The sequence below is a fragment of the Bos grunniens genome, chromosome 17 (genome assembly GCF_055505025.1).
Source record: "Bos grunniens cultivar Pamir isolate PY7600 chromosome 17, Bosgru_T2T1.0, whole genome shotgun sequence".
Taxonomy (NCBI): Eukaryota; Metazoa; Chordata; class Mammalia; order Artiodactyla; family Bovidae; genus Bos; species Bos grunniens.
Genome location: NC_141181.1, coordinates 3,236,108 through 3,255,752, shown reverse-complemented (window position 1 = coordinate 3,255,752; position 19,645 = coordinate 3,236,108). Strand labels below are relative to the sequence as shown.

Genomic DNA, 19,645 nt, shown 5'->3' with positions numbered 1-19,645 from the left:
GTTCATATTTCTATCCATTTAACATGACTAGCCACAGAGGTTTTTAAAACAGAACACTGACCTTTCTTTTACTCTCACTTAACTTTTCAGTTTGTGAGTGGTGAAGTGAAGATACACATAATAAATTTTCCTGGGAGTTTACCATGTGGCAGACAACACTCTCTACCCTGGGTACATATTATCTCATTTAATCTCCTCAATAGCCCTGTGGGGTCACTCCTATTATCATCCCTATTTTATGGGTGAGAAGATTGAGGCTTACAAAGGTTTGGGAACTTGCTCAAGACCAGTTACAGAGCTGAAATATAAACCCTGTTCTGTCTGGCTCTACAGGACAAGCTTTTCACCACTAGATCACTCTTCTGCTGTCCAAATCAAGGACACCTCTTCCATCTTCTCTATTAGAGAAGATCCACACACTTCATCAGTGGGGCAATCTGAAATCTGTCTTTTTATGGGAAAATGGTAAACCCTGAAATGAAGCTAACAGCATGCATGGGCTTTTTATAATAAAAGGAAATTCAAAACAGAATTTTGAAGAAAGACAGTGTCCCATTGCATACACAGGGTAGGGCTAGTATGCCCACAGGCCATAGAGTCAAAAGGTAAAAGCAGAAAGATTAAACAATCAAGATTAAGACATTTTTGTCTGTTTGATGCAATATCCTATCATACCTGATCCAAGTTTGGAGTACAAAATGAAGCAGGGCAAAGGCTAACAGAGTTTTCCCAAGAGAACACACTGGGCATAGCAAACACTCTCTTCCAAAAACAAAAGAGACAACTCTACAAATGGACATCACCAAATCAGTTCAGTTCAGTTGCTCAGTCATATCCGACTCTTTGAGACCCCATGGACTACAGCATGCCAGGCTTACCTGTCCATCACCAACCCCCGGGGTCTGTTCACAATCATGTCCATCAAGTCAGTGATGCCATCAAACCATCTCATCCTCTGTCAGCCCCTTCTCCTCCTGCCTTCAATCTTTCCCAGAATAAGGGTTTTTTCCAACAAGGCAGTTCTTCTCATCAGGTGGCCAAAGTACTGAAGCTTCAGCTTCAGCATCAGCCCTTCCAATGAATATCCAGGACTGATTTCCTTTAGGATTGACTGGTTTGATCTCCTTGCAGTCCAAGGGACTCTGAAGAGGTTTCTCCAGCACCACAGTTCAAAAGCATGAATTCTTCGGTGCTCAGCTTTCTTTATGGTCCAACTCTCACATTCATATATGGCTACCAAAAAATCATAGCTTTCACTAGATGGACCTATGTTTGTAAAGTAATGTCTCTGCTTTTTAATATGCTGTCTAGGTTGGTAATAGCTTTTCTTCCAGGAGCAAGCCTCTTTTAATTTCATGGCTGCAGTCACCATCTGTAGTGATTTTGGAGCCCAAGAAAATAAAGTCTGTCCCTGTTTCCATTGTTTCCCCTTTTATTTGCCATGAAGTGATGGGACTGGATGCCATGATCTTCATTTTTTGAACGTTGAGTTTTAAGCCAGGTTTTTCACTCTCCTCTGTGACTTTCATCAAGAGGCTCTTTAGTTTCTCTTCTGATTTTGGTACTGACATTACCAAATGGTCAATACCAAAATCAGACTGATTATATTTTTTGCAGCCGAAGATGGACAAGCTCTACACAGACAGCAAAAACAAGACCAGGAGCTGACTGTGGCTCAGATCATGAACTCCTTATTGCAAAATTCATACTTAAATTTAAGAAAGTAGGGAAAACCACTACGCTATTCAGGTATGAGGTAAATCAAATCCCTTACAGTTACATAGTAGAAGTGACAAATAGATTCAAGGGATTAGATCTGATAGACAGCGTTCCTGCAAAATGATGGATAGAGGCTCATAACACTGTATAGGAAGCAGATATCAAAACCATCCCCAAGAGAAAGAAATACAAAAAGGCAAAATGAGGAGGTCTTAAAAATAGCTGAGAAAAGAAGATAAACTAAAGACAAAGGAGAAAAGGAAAGATATATCCATCTGAATGCAGAGTTCCAAAGAATAACCTGGAGAGATAAGAGAGTCTTCCTAAGTGATCAATGCAAAGAGAGGAAAGCAAGAGAATAGGAAAGACTAGAGATGTCTTCAAGAAAATCAGAGATAGCAAGGGAACATTTCATGCAAAGATGGGCTCAATAAAGGACAGAAATGGTATGGACCTAACAGAAGCACAATATACAAAGAAGAGACAGAGATGGTATGGACCTAACAGAAGCAGAAGCTATAAAGAAGAGGTAGCAAGAATACACAGAAGAACTAAACAAAAAAAGATCCTAATGACCCAGATAACCATGATAGTTAGATCACTCACCTAGAGCCAGACATCCTGCAGTGCAAAGTCAAGTGGGTCTTAGGAATCATCACTATGAACAAAACTAGTGGAGGTTATAGAATTCCAGTCAAGCCATTTCAAATCCTAAAAGATGATGCTGTGAAAGTGCTGCACTCAATATGCCAGCAAATTTGGAAAACTCAGCAGTGGCCACAGGACTGGAAAAGGTCAGTTTTCATTCCAATCCCAAAGAAAGGCAATGCCAAAGAATGCTCAAACTACTGCACAATTGCACTCATCTCACATGCTAGCAAAATAATGCTCAAAATTCTCCAAGCCAGGCTTCAATAGTACGTGAACCATGAACTTCCAGATGTTCAAGCTGGATTTAGAAAAGGCAGAAGAACCAGAGATCAAATTGCCAACATCCGTTTGATCACTGAAAAAAGGAAGAGAGTTCCAGAAAAACATCTACTTCTGCTTTATTAACTACGCCAAAGCATTTGACTGTGTGAATCACAACAAACGGAAAAATTCTTAGAGATGGGAATACCAGACCACCAGACCTGCATCCTGAGAAATCTGTATGCAGGTCAAGAAGCAACAGTTAGTACTAGACATGGAAAAACAGACTGGTTCCAAATCAGGAAAGGAGTACATCAAGGCTGTATATTGTCATCCTGCTTATTTAACTTATATGCAGAATACATCATGTGAAATGCCGGGCTGGATGAAGCACAAGCTGGAATCAAGATCACTGGGAGAAATATCAGTAACCTCTGATACACAGATAACACCATAATTCTGGCAGAAAGCGAAGAAGGACTAAAGAGCTTCTTGATGAAAGTGAAAGAGGAGAGTGAACAAGTTGGCTTAAAACTAAACATTCCAAAAAGTAAGATCATGGCATCCGGCCCCATCACTTCATGGCAAATAGTTGGGGAAACAATGGAAGCAGTGGCAGACTTTATTTTGGGGAGCCCCAAAATCACTGCAAATGATGACTGCAGCCATGAAATTAAAAGACGCTTGCTCCGTGGAAGAAAACCTATGACTGACTTAGACAGCATATTCAAAAGCAGAGACATTACTTTGCCAACAAAGTTCCATATTGTCAAGGCTATGGTTTTTCCAGTAGTCATGTATGGATGTGAGAGTTGGACTATAAAGAAAACTGAGTGCTGAAGAATTGATGCTTTTGAACTGTGGTGCTGGAGAAGACTCTTGAGAGTCCCTTGGACTGCAAGGAGATCCAACAAGTCAATCCTCAAGGAAATCAGTTCTGAATATTCATTTCAAGGACTGATGCTGAAGCTGAAACTCCAATATTTGGCCACCTGATGCAAAGAGCAGACTCGTTGGAAAAGACCCTGATGCTAGGAAAGATTGAAGCTGGGAGAAGGGGACTCAAAGGATGAAATGTTTGGATGGCATCACTGACTCAATGGACATGAGTTTGAGTAAACTCCGGCAGTTGGTAATGGACAGGGAAGCCTGGCCTGCTGTGGTCCATGGGGTTTCAAAGAGTTGGACACGACTGAATGACTGAACTGAACTGAACTCCTTGGAAGAAAAGCCATGACAAACCTAGACAGCATATTAAAAAGCAGAGACATTACTTTGCCGACAAAGGTCCATATAATCAGATCTATGGTTTTTCCAGTAGTCATGTATGGATGTAAGACTTGGACCATAAAGAAGACTGAGTGCCGAAGAACTGATGCTTTTGAATTGTGGTGTGGGAGAAGACTCTTGAGAGTCCCTTGGACAGCAAGGCGATCAAACCAGTCAATCCTAAAGGAAATCAGTCCCGAATATTCATTGGAAGGACTAATGCTGAAGCTCTAATACTTTGGTCACCTGATTTGAAGAGTTGACTCATTCGGAAAGACCCTAATTCTGGGAATGATTGAGGGCAGGAGGAGAAGGGGGCGACAGAGAATAAGACTGTTGGATGGCAGCGCTGACTCAACTGGCATAAGATTGAGCAAACTCCAGGAGTTAGTGAAAGACAGGGAAGCCTGGCATGTTGTAGTCCATGGGGCTGCAAAGAATCAGGCACAACTAAACAACTGAACAATGGCAATGTGACCTAGTAGTTCCACTTCTGGTTATTTATCCAAAGAAAATGAAAACATTAATTCAAAAAGAAACATGTTCTTCTTTGTTGACTGCAAAACTATTTACAGTAGCTGAGATACAGAAACAAAGTAGGTGTCCAACAACAGATGGATACAAAAGAAGTAGCATATATACATACACATATATACACACACACACTGTGTGTGTGTGTGTGTGTGTGTGTGTGTGTGTGTGTGTATACACTGGAATATTACTCTGCCATTAAAAGAATGAAATCTTGCCATTTGTGGCAACATGGATGTACCCAGAGGGTATTATGCTAAATTAAATAAGTTAGAAAGAGAAAGACAAATGCCATGTGATTTCACTTGTACATATAATCCAAAAACCAAAGTAAGACATAAACAGGCTTATAAGTACAGAGAACAAACTGGTAGTTGCCAAAGGGGAATGAGGTGGGGGGATTTGTGAAATAGGTAAAGGGGACTAATAGATAAAAGCTTCCTGTTATAAAATAATAAGTCTCAGGGATGTAATGTACACACAGGAAATACAGTTGATAATTTTGTAACAACTTTGTATGATGATGGATTGTAACTGGATTTATTGTGGTGACCGTTTTGTAATGTATAAAAATATTGAATTGTTATGCTGAACACCTCAGACTAATATCATAGTGTATGTTAATTACAACTCAATACAAAAAAGACAGCAAGTTACTCTGTAGATCAGAATCATGCTCTGCACAGCTGAGCGGGGTCAGGCGATGACCGTGAGTTAAGGGTGGTACTTGGTACACCTGGGGTGAACCCCTGAGGACCCTTCACACCAAGGTCTTTGCCACAGCTGTCATCACATTGCCTAGTCTTTCTGCGACTTTCACAGTGGTGTTTTTGTGGAAAGGACGAGGGAGAGGAATAGCTATTGAAAGGCCGTCTGAACCTTCCTTTAGGACAGGTGGGATTCTATAAACCCATAAGGGGATGTTGCAATTTTCCAATGTAAGCAAAACAGATTTCTCCCTTCAGTATAAGACACATACATCTGACTGAAAACTGAAAATTTGAAATCGTTTCTGCTACTTTTTCCATCTTTTTATGTGAGAGAATTTTATTTGAAATGTCATTTTTAATTAGTCTTCAGTATCCACTATATCCAGCAAAACAGTTGTCTTTATCATTTCTATAAGTTTTCTTTACTAGCTTTTAATAATAAATAACACATATCCAGCACCTAATGTGAATAAAGCATTATTTTAAGCATATATATACATACTAATTCATTACACACAAAAAACTCTATCAAGCTGAAGCCATCATCATCTGTATTTCCCAGATGAGGACAAGAGGCTCAGTGCCCAAGGTCACATGGACAGTAAGTGATGCTGAGATTCAATCCAGGAGCACTGACCGCGCAGTCTAGCTATATCTTTCACCACTGCACGAAGCCTAATTTTAGTCTTCAAAGCTACGAACTTTTGACAGTGTAACATTAGTCATCTTTCTCTAGTTCTAGAATCAAGAATGAGACAAAGTCTAGCAAGTTATATATTGAGTGTAGGTAGAGATGCATCCCACAGATTCCAGGATATACCCCTCCTATGACATAGCCAAACAAATTATATGATCATCTTGCTCAAGCAGGAAAAGAGGAAAGGAAGTGAAGCCAGCTTACTGATCTTGGGCAGCAGCTTGATGGGGACAAGGAGAGGAAGGGTACCAAAATGAAACTGCAGAGAAATCTAGAGCCAATCTCTAGCACCTAAACAGATCATCGAGAACTTCCCTGGCTAGTCCAGGGGCTAAGAGTTTGCCTGCCAATCAGCGTACACAGTTTTGATCCCTGTTCTGGGAAGATTCCACGTGTCATGGAGCAACTAAGCCCTCGTACTGCAACTGCCGAAGCCCACATGCCTGGAGCCCATGCTCCACAACTAGAGAAGCCACCACAGTGAGAAGCCCACCACAGCTAGAGAGGAGTCCTTGCTCGCCACAACTAGAGGAAGCCCACGTGCAGCAATCAAGACCCAGCATGGGCATAAATACATAATAAAATAATAAATCAGGCTATCAAAGCAAAGCCGAAGCACACACAGCACATGCAGGAACTGTAACGAAAGGCCAGCAGAAGAGAGATAATCAGAGAAGATGACAGCTTGCAGTAATCCAGACACATCCTGGAGATGGGCGCAAACGACCACTGGGGAACTCTCATACGCTTTCAGCGCATGTGCACAGATAGGTCAGGTCCATTCACAAGAGCAGGAATAAGATAGTCATATATAGTAATAAGTTCTATGACCATCAAAGCTGGCACACAGGATGTATGTCCATAAACTTCTATGTAAGATAAGCAGTAAGAGTATGTATTAAGGTGAGGGATAAACAAGGCAATTCAGACCATAAAATTCCAAAGGATCAATAATATATGCAGGAAATTAACTTTACAATAAAGTTAACAGACACGCAAATAAAATATCAAGAAAGTAAAAACCTTGACTAGCTGTAACCCTGACTAGTAATTCTTTTTATTATGGTCTTCAATACAATTTAATAAAAGTATTGATCTTCTAGTATATGTGATTGAGGACACTAGGAATTACAGGGACTCAAATGCCATTAACTTGCAACTGCACAAGGTAATCGCGATCCATCATCTTACTAACACAAGTAAACAACTGCAGTACCATAAGGAACATCAAGAAAAGAGCTGGTCAGAACAAGGAAACATTTAGAGGAAGGAGGTGGCATTTGAGATACATCTAAAATCTCTCCAGTGAAAAGGACAGGCGACGGAAGACAGGGAATGACGTGGACAGAACTAGGGTGGTGACAATGGGTTTAAGTGAAAGGACCAAAGTAAGAAACCCTGCAGCCCTTGCAGCCAGTGTGGTCAGATTGAGGGAGAAATCAAAGATGAGAGGAAACATCTTCCTTTATAGAGTATCTTAATCCCAGCCTGGCACTAGGGCAGCCTCTTGAAAGAAGACCTCACACTGTTCCTAAGGACCACCTACCTCAGCATCCCCTGCCATCCTCACCACCCAGGCTTCAGGAGAGGGGCTGCAAGCCCTGGACACTCTGACTAAAGCTAATTAATAATCCTTCCCTTAAATCATTGCACCCCCAGCAGTGTTTTACATTCTCCACTTTTACCTCCACAGTACAGCTGAGACAAAACCAACATATTTGGAAAGAATTTACTAAAGGCTGATAGTGAAGTTGCTCAGTCATGTCCAACTCTTTGGACTGTAGCCTACTACACTCCTCTGTCCATGCGATTTTCCAGGCAAGAGTACTGGAATGGGTTGCCATAGGGATTGATAAAAGGGAAGAAACCCCCAAAGATATAATGAATCAGAAACAAGATAGAGGTTAGCCCCCTGGGCCCATAGAGTACAGTTGGCATCAGGCCTTCCCATCTCCACATCTTTCCAGATGGTAGATACTGTGTTTAATGACCAGGCACCCCTCAGAGTCAGGCTCCTCAGAGTCAGCCCAGGATAGCAAACACATAAGCACAGCCTGTGCTGTCTCCCATGCCCCACTGTGGAATCTGCTTTTTACGTAATCAACTAATTAGTCAATTATATGAGACCTGATCTTGCTCTTCACCCTTATAATTCTCAATAATGAAAACCACAGCAAACAGCAAAACAAACAAACAACAAAACACATACCCCACACACATACCAAACACATAAACACAACCATAGAAAGGATCCATTAAAAAACAAACAGCAAAACAAACAGCAAAACACATACCCCACACACATACCAAACACATAAACACAACCATAGAAAGGATCCATTAAAAAATATAGGAAGTGTTTAAAAGGAGCTGATTAGTGAAGACAGGGGTGGGGGGAAGTGAGAAAGAAAGAAAGAGTCAAAGGAAAATGACCTTGGTTTGTGAAGTGGTCGATTTTGAAAAGTCAAAAATACATCCAGGCAGAGATACATAGCAAGTAAAGAAATGGGGTGTGTGTGTGTGTGTTGCTCAGTCGTGTCTCTTTGGGAACCCATGGTCTGTCCATGGAATTCTCTAGGCAAGAATACTGGAGTGGGTTGCCATTCCCTTCTCCCAGAGATCTTCCCAACCCAGGTACTGGCTTGAACTGGGGTCTCCTGCATTGCAGGCAGATTCTTTACCATCTGAGCTACAGTTAATAAAGGAGGTTAACCCTAGAGATGCTAAAAAAAAAAGTTGCAGTTCTGGGAATGTTTAAGTAGAAAGTATAAAAAAAGAGGCAAGGGAGAGGAAGAAAAAACCTTTGGGAATGTCCCTAACATACGGAGTAGGGGACACAAGAGGAAAAGAGGAATTGACAAGACAGAGTAGGGGACACAAGAGGAAAAGAGGAATTGACAAGATGGAGACCCGGAGGATGCAAATGAGACAGAAGGTGGTAAAGAGGACACACTCAAGAAAGAGGAAGTGGGCAGCTTTAGAGAAAGAGGCAGGTTAAACTAAGCAAACCCACTGGATAGAAAGGAAAGAATACAGCTGCTTTTGGAGTGGCAGAATTTAGCACAGTGGTAGGGGAGGTCAGAACCTGGGCAAGAGTGATCAGCAAGAAGGGGTGGAAGCCTTCACTTGGAGGAAGAAAGGAGATGGGATACGAAGGAATTAGGACTCTACACTTGGCTGGTACCAAGAACCTGCCCATTATAGTCACCGCTGTCTCTCCAGCACCAAGACCTATTCTTGGAAGAGGTACCCAAGAAATACTGTTCATGGAATGTTGCCTATTCAGTGAATGCTGTTGTTTGATTAAGAAAATGAATTAGTCAGTGAATACAATACTAATTCTTGAGGAAGGACAAGAGAATAATCTTGCTATGGCACTCGTGTGATTCAGGTATGAAGGCTGCAGTTACACTCTCTGAAGATCTAGTTGCAAGATAAAAGCTGTTGATGCAGTTCTCATCTGTTGGATTTAGTGTGGGGCAGAGAGTGTCAGTCCCACCAGTGAGAGAGGCTGAAGTCGGTCTCTTTGACAATCATCTGAAGAAAAAGGGAGTCCTTCAGTACTGGACATTAGAACTCAGAGGAAAACACCAGGACAACTGCAGAACAGAAATCCCCCCCTGTCATGAGCATGAAGGCATGAAGACATGCTGAAAGGAGATCCTGGGGGCGGGGCTTAGGAGGGGCAGGTTGTCAAGAAGGGGCTCTCCATGTGGAGGGCAGTAGACAGCAAGGAACTGAAAACCCAGATGAGTGCCCTCAGGGCTGGGAAAACCCTTTTGGGCTAGAGGACACCCAACTCAGGCTACTGGTTCTTGTCCTGTGTATTAAATCTGTTTGTTCTGGCCCACATTTAAAGTTTTTGGAAAGTTCCTGTCTGGGTCTGAGACTACGGAAGGATTCAGCCAGCACTGGTGACCCTAAATGGCAGTAAGAGCAGAAAAAGCCCAGGGATTAGTGCTCCAGACTAACCACCAAGACATCTTAAAGGTTCTGAGTTTATTTTATTAGGTGACATGGTATTCCCTTACAGGGAATCCAAGAAAGGAATTTGTTTTTTCTCCTGTTGCTGCTCATTGTGTTTTTTCTTTGATTCTGACCAAGGAGAGCTGAGCAATTCTGACATCTAGAGGGAGAGAACTGTAGAGGACAGCAGAAAGGTTTGGTTAGAAGCACCGAGACAATGTAATTAAACAAAGCCCCAGGAGAGAGGAGAGGCCAAGGGGTCCAGAGAGCTGGGAAGGCTTGTTTTTACAATGTAATACAAAGAAACATCAAGAGCAAAGAGATGGGGAGCAAACGGAGCTCAGGTGAGAAGCCGAGGGGACAGAGTCAGCCAGAGAGCTGATGCAGTGCAGAAAGTTCACACAGCTGCTGCGGCGAGGCCACCAGAGGGCTGCAGAAAAGCCTCTGCAATCTACAGGGCCTGGACTGTTGGAATTTCTAGAAACTCTAATCAGCACCATTTAATACCATCAATACCTAGAGCAATACTTGGTAACCTGAAGCTTTTGTTTTTTTGATTGAAGATGCAATCTTACACTTAAGCCAAGTTCAGTTCACCATAATGGATCCATATCCACATATCAAGTCATAATAATGGGATAAACTCACACCTCATCGCACAGTCATCTCACAATTTTAAAAAGATTCTAGTCAAAGGAATTACAATTAATTGTAATTAATTAATTACACCCTGCTTATTTTCCTTCAAATAGAGTCAAGTTGTACTGTTTTGTACCAAGACCTTTAAGCTCTTTCAGATGAAAGAAATCTTAAAAATCATCTAGTCCAACCTCTCAACTCTAATGACCTCAGTTTTTGACATCTGTGGCAGACCCGACCAGTCCCCACCGGCAGCCTTGTGGCCCTCTCCGTTTCTCGGCCACCTTTGCAGTACACCATATAGATAAGCTCTGACCAGCCGGACACTGATGGACCTAAGCTAAGTCACCCCCAGACTTCGCCCTACCTTGGATGGAGAAGGACCAGCCAACCCTCATGGTATCAGACTCTGCTTGAGATGTAAATAAACTTCCATCAGCATTCACAGATCTATCTCTTTCAGCAGCAAGCATTAATTGATTTTCAAGCCTTCTTTTAATTACCTAGCAACTAATGAGTTGCCAATCATGCCAGAGAAAGTGGTAGAGATTATTATCTATACCACTTATCTAAGATACAAAGGATTAAAAAAAGACAGCAAACCAGTCAAGTAACTCATGTTTAAAATATAGTGGCAGCTTAAATTATCTAAAGGTTATTGAGACATGACTTATAAGGCTTTAGCCTCACCCCCTAAGAACCAAGAAATAAGCTACAGAGGTCTTAAAACAACCCAGCCTGAGAGCTCAATGGCACTTTACAGCTTTGATCACTAGTTAGCCTCTCAGGCTCCAGTTATTCACTCAAATCATCTTGATGTAAATAAAACAGTCTTGAAAATCCAGTTTGTTATCTCACATCAGATAGCTTCAGATAACTACTAGGAAATTGGAAGCCATAAGAATTACTGCTAGAAGGGTGCATATTACAACATTCTGAGATCCATTTGTAAAGGATATCACCCATTTTATAAAGGATGATTGAAACTTGCCCTTCCTCAGAGTCTTGAAGACATCATTGGAGGTCTGGTAAAATTGGTAAAAATGACTTGGTATCCTCAACTAGTTCTTGTAAGTTTCCAAAGACGGTAGGACAATGTGTAATAAGCCTCTGTAAATGGTTACTCAAAAGAGTTTCAGTGTTTAAGGCCACACACTTGCTTATTTGAAAAACTGGCATGTGAGGGCCACCTTACTCCCCCAGTGCACACGTGATGATGTTCAAATATGCAGGACACTGCCATTTGCACACTGTTCAGAAGCAAAACTGAGAATGAGTGGCTCCTCCCAAACCAATGTGGGTGCTCAGATCCAGACAGAGGGAAATCAGAATTCCATGGGCAAAATCAAGATCCAAAGATCATGTGAAGCAGAAAAGATCTTAAGTGACCAGCTTGAACAGCCCCAGCAGAAGGGCTAGATGCCGGGAGGGCACCCATTCATCTCCCTGCAGAGCAGAAACCAGAGCCCACGTCCTCTGCTTTCTGAGCTCGAGTATAACTATCCACATCATACACACACAAAAAATCCTTTCTGAACTTACATCTTCTCCATCCCTTCCCAGGCCTCCCCTTGATCCGAAGGCCTGATGTGCTCACCTGCAGAAAGCAGTGCCCAACTGGGGCGTGCTCCGGAAGCGTGGCGTTGTACACCTGCTTCAGGAAAACGGGCTCGTTGTCATTCACGTCGTCCACGGCGATGCTCACCAGGCAAGTGGCCGAGAGCGGGGTCTCTCCGAGGTCGTGGGCCACCACTCTCAGTTCTATGGCCTCCTGGGCCTCTCGGTCCAGGCTCCGGGTGGTGCTGATCACACCACTCTCGGGATCAATGCTGAAGGATGGTCCACACTCAGCGGGGGGCCTCGGAGTCTCTGGGTTACAGAGAGCGGGGAGAGGAAGCAGTGCATAGCGCAGCCTCGCATGGTCCGTGCCAGGCTCATCTGCGTCGGAGGCACTGACGCACAAGACCATGGTGCCGGGAGCCGCGGCCTCGGACACCGAAGCCCAATAATGCTCCTGGCTGAAGAGAGGTGGCTGATCATTGAGGTCAGCAACCCGGAGCAGCAGCGTCTCCTCGGTGCTCAGCGGCGGTGATCCCGCATCTGTGGCCACCAGTCGCAAATCATACAGGTCTCGGCTCTCTCTATCTAGGGGCCCCTCGACGCAAAGGAAAAATACTCCTGGGGAGCCTCCGGACCGCAGCACAAAGGCTCCCTCACCGCCCTCCAAGGTCAGAGAGACGCTCCCGACTCCGAGGCCTCCATCGAGCTCCCCGGCGGCTTCCCCTTCCTTCTCTGGGTCACCTTCCGCGTCTGACACCGAGACCCGAGCCACATAGTCGCCGACTCGAGCGCCCTCGACGACGCGCGCGGCCCCTCCTTCGGTGAGGAAGAGTAGATGAATAGCGGGCGGGTTGTCATTCACGTCCAGCACCGCGATGGACACGCGCACGGTGGCGACCTCGGGCGCAGCGCCTCCGTCACGGGCCTCCACCACCAGCTGGTGCCAGGCCTGCGCCTCGCGGTCCAGCGGCCTGTGCACCCGCACCACCCCGCTCAGCTCCTCCACCACGAAGTAGGCCGCGTCGTCCAGCGTCCTGCCGCTACCACCGGCCCCGGGAGCCTGCCGGGAGCGGATGCTGTAGCGCACGTGGCCGTTGGGCCCCAGGTCACGGTCGGTGGCGCGCACGCGACAGACTTCGGTGCCGGGCCGAGCGTCCTCGCGAACCGCGGCGCGGTACTCGCTCTCCTCAAAGACTGGAGGATTGTCGTTCTCATCCAGCACGCACAGTTCCACTCGCAGGCGGCCGGTGCGCCGCGGGCGACCGCCGTCCCAAGCCTCGATCTGCAGCTCGTGTGCCGCCACCGCCTCTCGGTCCAAGCGCCGAAGCAGCACCAAGTCTAGGGGCTCAAGGGGCGACGAGGACGGCAGCGACGGTGGCGACCCCGGGGCCCCGTAGCGCAACTGGAAAAAAGGTCCGGCGGGGTCCTCAGACAGGCTGGACGGTTGCACCAGGGTGTAGCCCTGTATGCTGAAAAGCCCAGCGTCCGGGTCTCGGGCGCCTGGCAGGCGGAAGGCGGTACCTGGTGGGCTGAGCTCGGAGACGTTGAGTTGCAGGGAGTCCAGAGGAAAGCGGGGCGAGTGGTCGTTCACGTCGTTGACTTGAATCTCCACCTGCACCACCGCGCCCAGCAGCGTGGCGGCCACGAAGCTGTAGTAGTCGCGCTGCTCGCGGTCCAGGCGCCGCGCCGTGCGGATAATGCCTGTGTCCGGGTGCACTTGGAAGTCATCCAGCAGCGGAGAGTCATCGGAATCCTCCGACAGAAAGAAGCCGCCCCTCTCCTGCTGCTGCTGCGTGGCGGGCAGCCCCGCACGGATGTCGCCGACCAGAGTGTCCGGAGGAAGGCCCTCGTCCACGGAAAGGCTGAGGTTGAACACCTGGGCAGACGAGCCCGAGGCCGCCCACAGCCACGCGTGCACGCAGAGCCCGAGCAGGAAGCGCTGCGCCCCGGCGCCGCCGCCGCCCTGCCGCCCGCGGGGTGACCCTCCGCTTCCAGGGAGCAGGAGGCGCTTCCAGGCTGGACGCCCTTCACCCATCCTCCGCCCTGAAGGGCTCATGTCTCCGCCAGCTCCTTGGGAAGGCTCCCTGGTAACTGCTAGCTTGTGGCGGAGTGGCAGAAAAATCCAGGAGCCTCTTCGGTATCTGAGCCAAAGAAGAAAAGACTTTGTTTGGCAAACAAACTGACAGACGCAGGAGTTCCCGTGGTTACATCTGCAACTGGTGAAGACGTCCTTCTCCCGCAGCTCTCGCAGACAGGCCGGGGGAGCTCGAGCCGCTTCCACCGCTGTCAGCCACCTTTGAGCCCCTGGATCTCTTTACATGAGTCTCATCTCTTTTTCTCTCTCTTTTTATTCCTTTGACATCTGTTCCTTGTTCGGCTCGGCTGGTTGTTTCCCCCTGGTAAAGTCAGGTGCATTATTTCCTTTGCCAAAAAGGATGAAATTATTCAAAGCGCGCACATACGGAGAAGCTGGGGGTCGGGCCGGGGAAGAGGGTAAGGTAAGGGCGGGAGGGCGCGGGGCCGGAGCCGGAGGGAGGGAGAGGCGGATCCGACTGCGGCGCAGTCAGCGGCTCCGGGGCGGCCGCGCCCGCCGCGTCTTGGGGCGCGGGGGACCGCGCGCCTCCCGCCGGTTCTCCTCCGCGCGCCGTGACGCGGCCACACACCCGGGCGAACTCCCACCTGCGAGGCGCAGCTGCAGCTGGGCACGTTCCTGGTCAGGCTAGGGGCGGAGGAGAGGAGAGCAAACGTGAGAGGAGCCGGAGATGGGGACCATGGGGTGCGTGGGGATCGCGCAGGCTGGGCTAGGCGTGAAAGTGGCTAGGGGTGGGGAAGGTGAGGGGACAGCCCTCCCCGCTCCATCCCTGAGACTGGCTCTGCAGCGGGCCTGACGCTGGGGAGCTCCTGCCGAGCGGAGAGGGCGGGGGGGGGGGGGGGGGTGGTTATCATTACACTGGAGAGCCAAACTTGTGTTATCCATGTGGCGAGAAAGACTCGTCCCCAGCGGAAGGACAGATGGAGTCAAAGGCCGATGCACAGCTGGGGCCGGAATGACTGCAAAGGGGGAGAAGGCGGAACTTGGAAAAACCTTCGAGAAACCCTGAGAAATCTGTGACACACATGGTGCAAACCAAGCTTTATTATGCCGCGCTACCACTCGGCGAGACGTGTGAGCGACTTATCACTCCCCTCTGCTACCGGCAATGACGACAATAGATTCGGCTTGCGAACACTTTTTATGCATTCAGCGCCATCACAACACTTCCAGGATGGTTTACGATGCTGATTTATGGGCAGAAAGACGGGGTAGCCGAGGCCATCACCTTCCCAAGCTCCACGAGCAGGGAAGTTTGCAGGCGAAGCAACTACTGATACCACTCTCAAAATAGCTTGTGTCTGAGCCGGAGATTATCAATGAATCGCGAGTTTCCCTTCAATTATCCGTAATAGTAGGATAAATTGCCTCTCTTAAAAAAATGCCAGAGGAAAGACTCTGCCCTCTCAAGGATGGCTTGTCATATTTAGCAAATGGTTTCTGCAATTTTGCATTTAGACCAGAAGAAAGGCTTAATTTCCTAGATACTGTTGCTCTCCTTTGTTGTTGTTTAGTCCCTAAGTCCTGTCTGACTCTTGAGACCCGATGGACTGTAGCGCGCCAGGCTCCTCTATCCATGGGATTTCCCGGGAAATAATCCTGAAGTGGGTTGCCATTTCCTTCTCCAGGAGATCTTCTGACCGAGGGATTGAACCCACATCTCCTGCATTGGTAGGTGGATTCATTATCACTGAGCCATCAGAGAAGACATTTAAGGAGCATCAAAAGCCCTGAGTAGCAGTCCCTTACAGCAAGATGTCTTTTTAATATATATATAATTGCTAATCTACAGCCATACCATCACCCCTATGGCTGATAAAATAACAATAAATGTATTTTATAGCAGACAATTTCATATATATGGAGACATTATTGAAACAAATTCAGTGTCTCTAAACCAATGTATCTCTTCTCCATTGAGATTTGTTACTAGTCTTTAGTCTCCTTTAACCTCAGCCTCTGAAATCTCACCCTCACTAGGCCCCCTGTCCCTTTGTAAGTGATCCTCAAGCAAACATCCAGACTGATACTTTTAAAACTAACTCAAATCATGTCACACACACCCCCAACCCCACCCTCCCCTCTTAGAACCTGTCAGTATATTTCCATTATACTTGAATTTTAATTCAGACTCCCTTCAAAGAGTGCAGGACTCTACCTAGCATGGTGCTGTCCACCCTTCTGACCTCACAGCTGTCCATCCAGCTCCACTGCCTTCTTTCTGACCTTAGTTCCTATTGCGGACTGAGCACTTGGGTCTCCTTCAAAATTCATGTGCTGAAATCCTGTCCCCCACCCAGTGTGATTGGCTTTAGGAGGGCAAGTTTTGAGGGTGATTAGATTACTTGATTTTCCATCCATGGGGTCGCTAAGAGTCGGATATGACTGAGCGACTTCACTTTCCCTTTTCACTTTCATGCATTGGAGAAGGAAATGGCAACCCACTCCAGAATTCTTGCCTGGAGAATCCCAGGGACGGGGGAGCCTGGTGGGCTGCCGTCTATGGGGTCGCACAGAGTCGGCCACGACTGAAGCTACTTAGCAGCAGCAGCAGCAGATTACTTGAGGTCATGGGATTAGCGCCTTTAAGTGAATGAGGAGAGGACCTGAAGCTCTCTGCTTCTCACCATGTGATGGTAGAAAAAGCCAGTGGCCCACAAACGGGAAGAGGTCCTGCCCCAGAACTCGACCATGCTGGCACTCTGATCTGACTTCCAACCCTCAGAACTGTGAAAACAAGTGTCTGTTGTTTATAAGCAACCCCCATGCCCACCCCAGCATCAGTGACTCAGTGGACATGAATTTGAGCAAACTCAGGGAGATAGTGAAGGACAGGGAAGCCTGGCATGCTGCAATCCATGGGGTCACAAAGAGTTGGACACAATTGAGTGACCAAACTTTGTTCCAGCAACTTGAGCAGACTATGACAGCTTGTACATTTGAATTGTGAGGCCCTTTCTGTGCCTGGGAGTTCTTTCTTCTGATTTGTGAAGATCTGGCCATTTCTCACTCAGGTCTCAATTCAAATACCAGCTGTTTGGAGACCTTCCTTGACCACCCTACCTACCTCAAGTAGCTTCTCTGCCTTAAACTGCATCCTTATATTAGATTTCATTCACAGTGTCCATCAGCACCTGAAATTAGTTTGTTTCATTCTTTCATTTATTATTGTAATCTCAACCCTCTTCAGGCACTTTAAGTGCTGCTTTATCCCAGAACCTAGAAGAGTACTACCGTAGTGTGGCTTTATTCACTAAATGTCTGTTGGATGGATGACTGAATGGATGGTTGTTGAACTGAAGAATAGATGGAAAGATGAATCATTGAAGGGGGTGGGATTTGAAGCCATAACTCAGAAATAATTGGTGTGAGATCTTTTATTGTAGTGAATTGTATCTTCTCAGTTTAATCATTTTGAACATTCTATGGAGCTTTATACTCATTTTTGAACTTCTTCAACTTATTTGGCTAACTATATCATTATCAAATATTTACTTGAGTCTAAAAATAAAGGAAAAGGAGCTAGTTTCTCCACAGCTTTCATTGACACATTCACTGTAAACAGTGGTTTAGTTTAGAAACAAATGGGAAATCAGGAACTTGAAACATCTATTTTCCCATTCGTTTTTAGGCTTTCTCTTTCATCATGTACAATTCAAGGTCTCCTGCCCATTTCACAGTGTCCTTTATTGAATTCCTGAGCAGCCTTCTAGAATTAATAATTCAATTTAGTTGAGTAAAAGAAATAATATTTCTCAAATATGCAAAAAATAATTGTATATAGCACAGGGGTCAGCAGCCTGCAAGAACCAGGTCCAGATCTGACCCTCTTGAGAGAAACATCAGGGTATAACCAGCAATAATTTGGGTTTTGAAGCTGGGAAGCACTGGCTTTGTTCTATAATTTGGGGCAAGTTATTTCAATGTTGATAAACATTAATTTCCCCTTCTCTAAGCTGAGGATTAAAATATTTAGCTCTCAAGGATGTTATGAGCCTTAAAGGAGACAATGTATGTGGACTAGCACATAGAAAGCATCCAGGAGATGCCACTTCTCTTGTCCTCTGTTGCTTGCTTGATTAATGTTTTAGGGGTAAATGTTTGGGGTAAAATGTTTGGGGATTATCAGTAATATCAAACTCTGACTTCTTAGCCCCCTTGAGTATTAGGAGAGGAAAAATATAAAATTCCTAGAGTCATAAACAGAAATTATCATGGGCAGAAATAGCAGATTTTCCCTTGGTGATACTTGGTTTAAGTAGTACAGGAAGTCCATCATCAAAAACTTTTTCTCCCAGTCTGTAGCTAGGCCATCACTTTGTAATAGTTAACTTAAATAGTCTAAATAGTAAGGGCCTGAAGAATCTCACATAAACCCTTCAGGAAAGGAATTATAATTATTATCCCCATCTTGCAGATGAAGTAACTGAGATTCAGGGCACAGCAAATAACTTGATCAAAGTCACATAAGTGTAAATATGTAAGTGGTGGTACACCTGTTGTCCATGGTTTTCTGGAAACTTCACTGGTCATTTATCATCTCTGTGACCTTCATTTATCATCTTCATGCAAATCTGTCATGCTTGTCATGCTTCTGAGTTCTCATTGAAATCCATACAGTGAGATAGTAAGAGTTTTGGACACTTGCTTGGGTGAATGGTGAAATGGCACAGAAGAGCCTCAGTGAAGTGGCTCCTTTGAAACTCAACAGAAAGAAACTATTTAGAAATGGTACTAAAGGCAAGCAGGAGAATTATGTGGAATATGCAGGGGTTTCTTCCCTTCTGCTTCCCCAAGGGGAAGACCCTCTGAAGTTAGGAAGGACACTATGACTGCAGGGAGGGCCCCTGCCACCTTTGGTTCACATGCCATCTTTCTAAAAAGATGAACTAAAGAGTGTTTGGAGTGTTTAATTCAGGGTTTAAATTTTATACAGCAATTTGGCTAGGGCATGGTTCTGAGTTCTTCAGTCAACCACTAGTCTAAATGTTGTTATGAAGGATCACGTAGATGTGATTAAGATCTATGAGGAGGGAGATAATTTAATGATATGGTGGCCCTCACCTCATCACTCAGGTGAAAGCCTTCTGAGCAAAATCTAAGGTTTTCCAGAGAAGAAGGAATTGTGCCTCAAGACTATAACTTAGAGATCCTGAGTGTCTATCCTACTGGCCCGCCCTACCAGTGTGTTTCTTGGTTCTGTTTCTCTGCTGCTGCTGCTGCTAAGTCACTTCAATCGTGTCCGACTCTGTGTGACCCCATAGACGGCCCACCAGGCTCCCCCATCCCTGGGATTCTCCAGGCAAGAACACTGGAGTGGGTTGCCATTTCCTTTTCCAATGCATGAAAGAGAAAAGTGAAAATGAAGTCGCTCAGTCATATCTGACTCTTAGTGACCCCATGGACTGCAGCCCACCAGGCTCCTCCATCCATGGGATTTTCCAGGCAAGAGTACTGGAATGGGTTGCCATTGCCTTCTCCGTCTGTTTTTCTGGAGAACTCTAATATAGAGCTTTATAAAAGGAAGTGATTTAGTGTCTAATATCAAAG

At 45.7% G+C, this 19,645-nt stretch overlaps 1 protein-coding gene across 2 annotated transcripts in view; it reads right to left on the bottom strand.

Moving 5' to 3' along the window:
• DCHS2 (dachsous cadherin-related 2) overlaps positions 1–14,910 on the bottom strand; it is a 315,935-nt gene extending 301,025 nt beyond the window's left edge. The window contains exon 1 of one of the 2 annotated variants that reach the window (XM_086346222.1): positions 12,041–14,910. In XM_086346222.1, coding sequence (XP_086202348.1) covers positions 12,041–14,059 — 2,019 coding nt within the window. In that variant the 5' untranslated portion in view covers positions 14,060–14,910. The remainder of the gene's footprint in view (positions 1–12,040) is intronic. The other variant, XM_086346221.1, reaches the window with a different exon arrangement.
• Between the last annotated feature and the right edge of the window lie 4,735 nt (positions 14,911–19,645).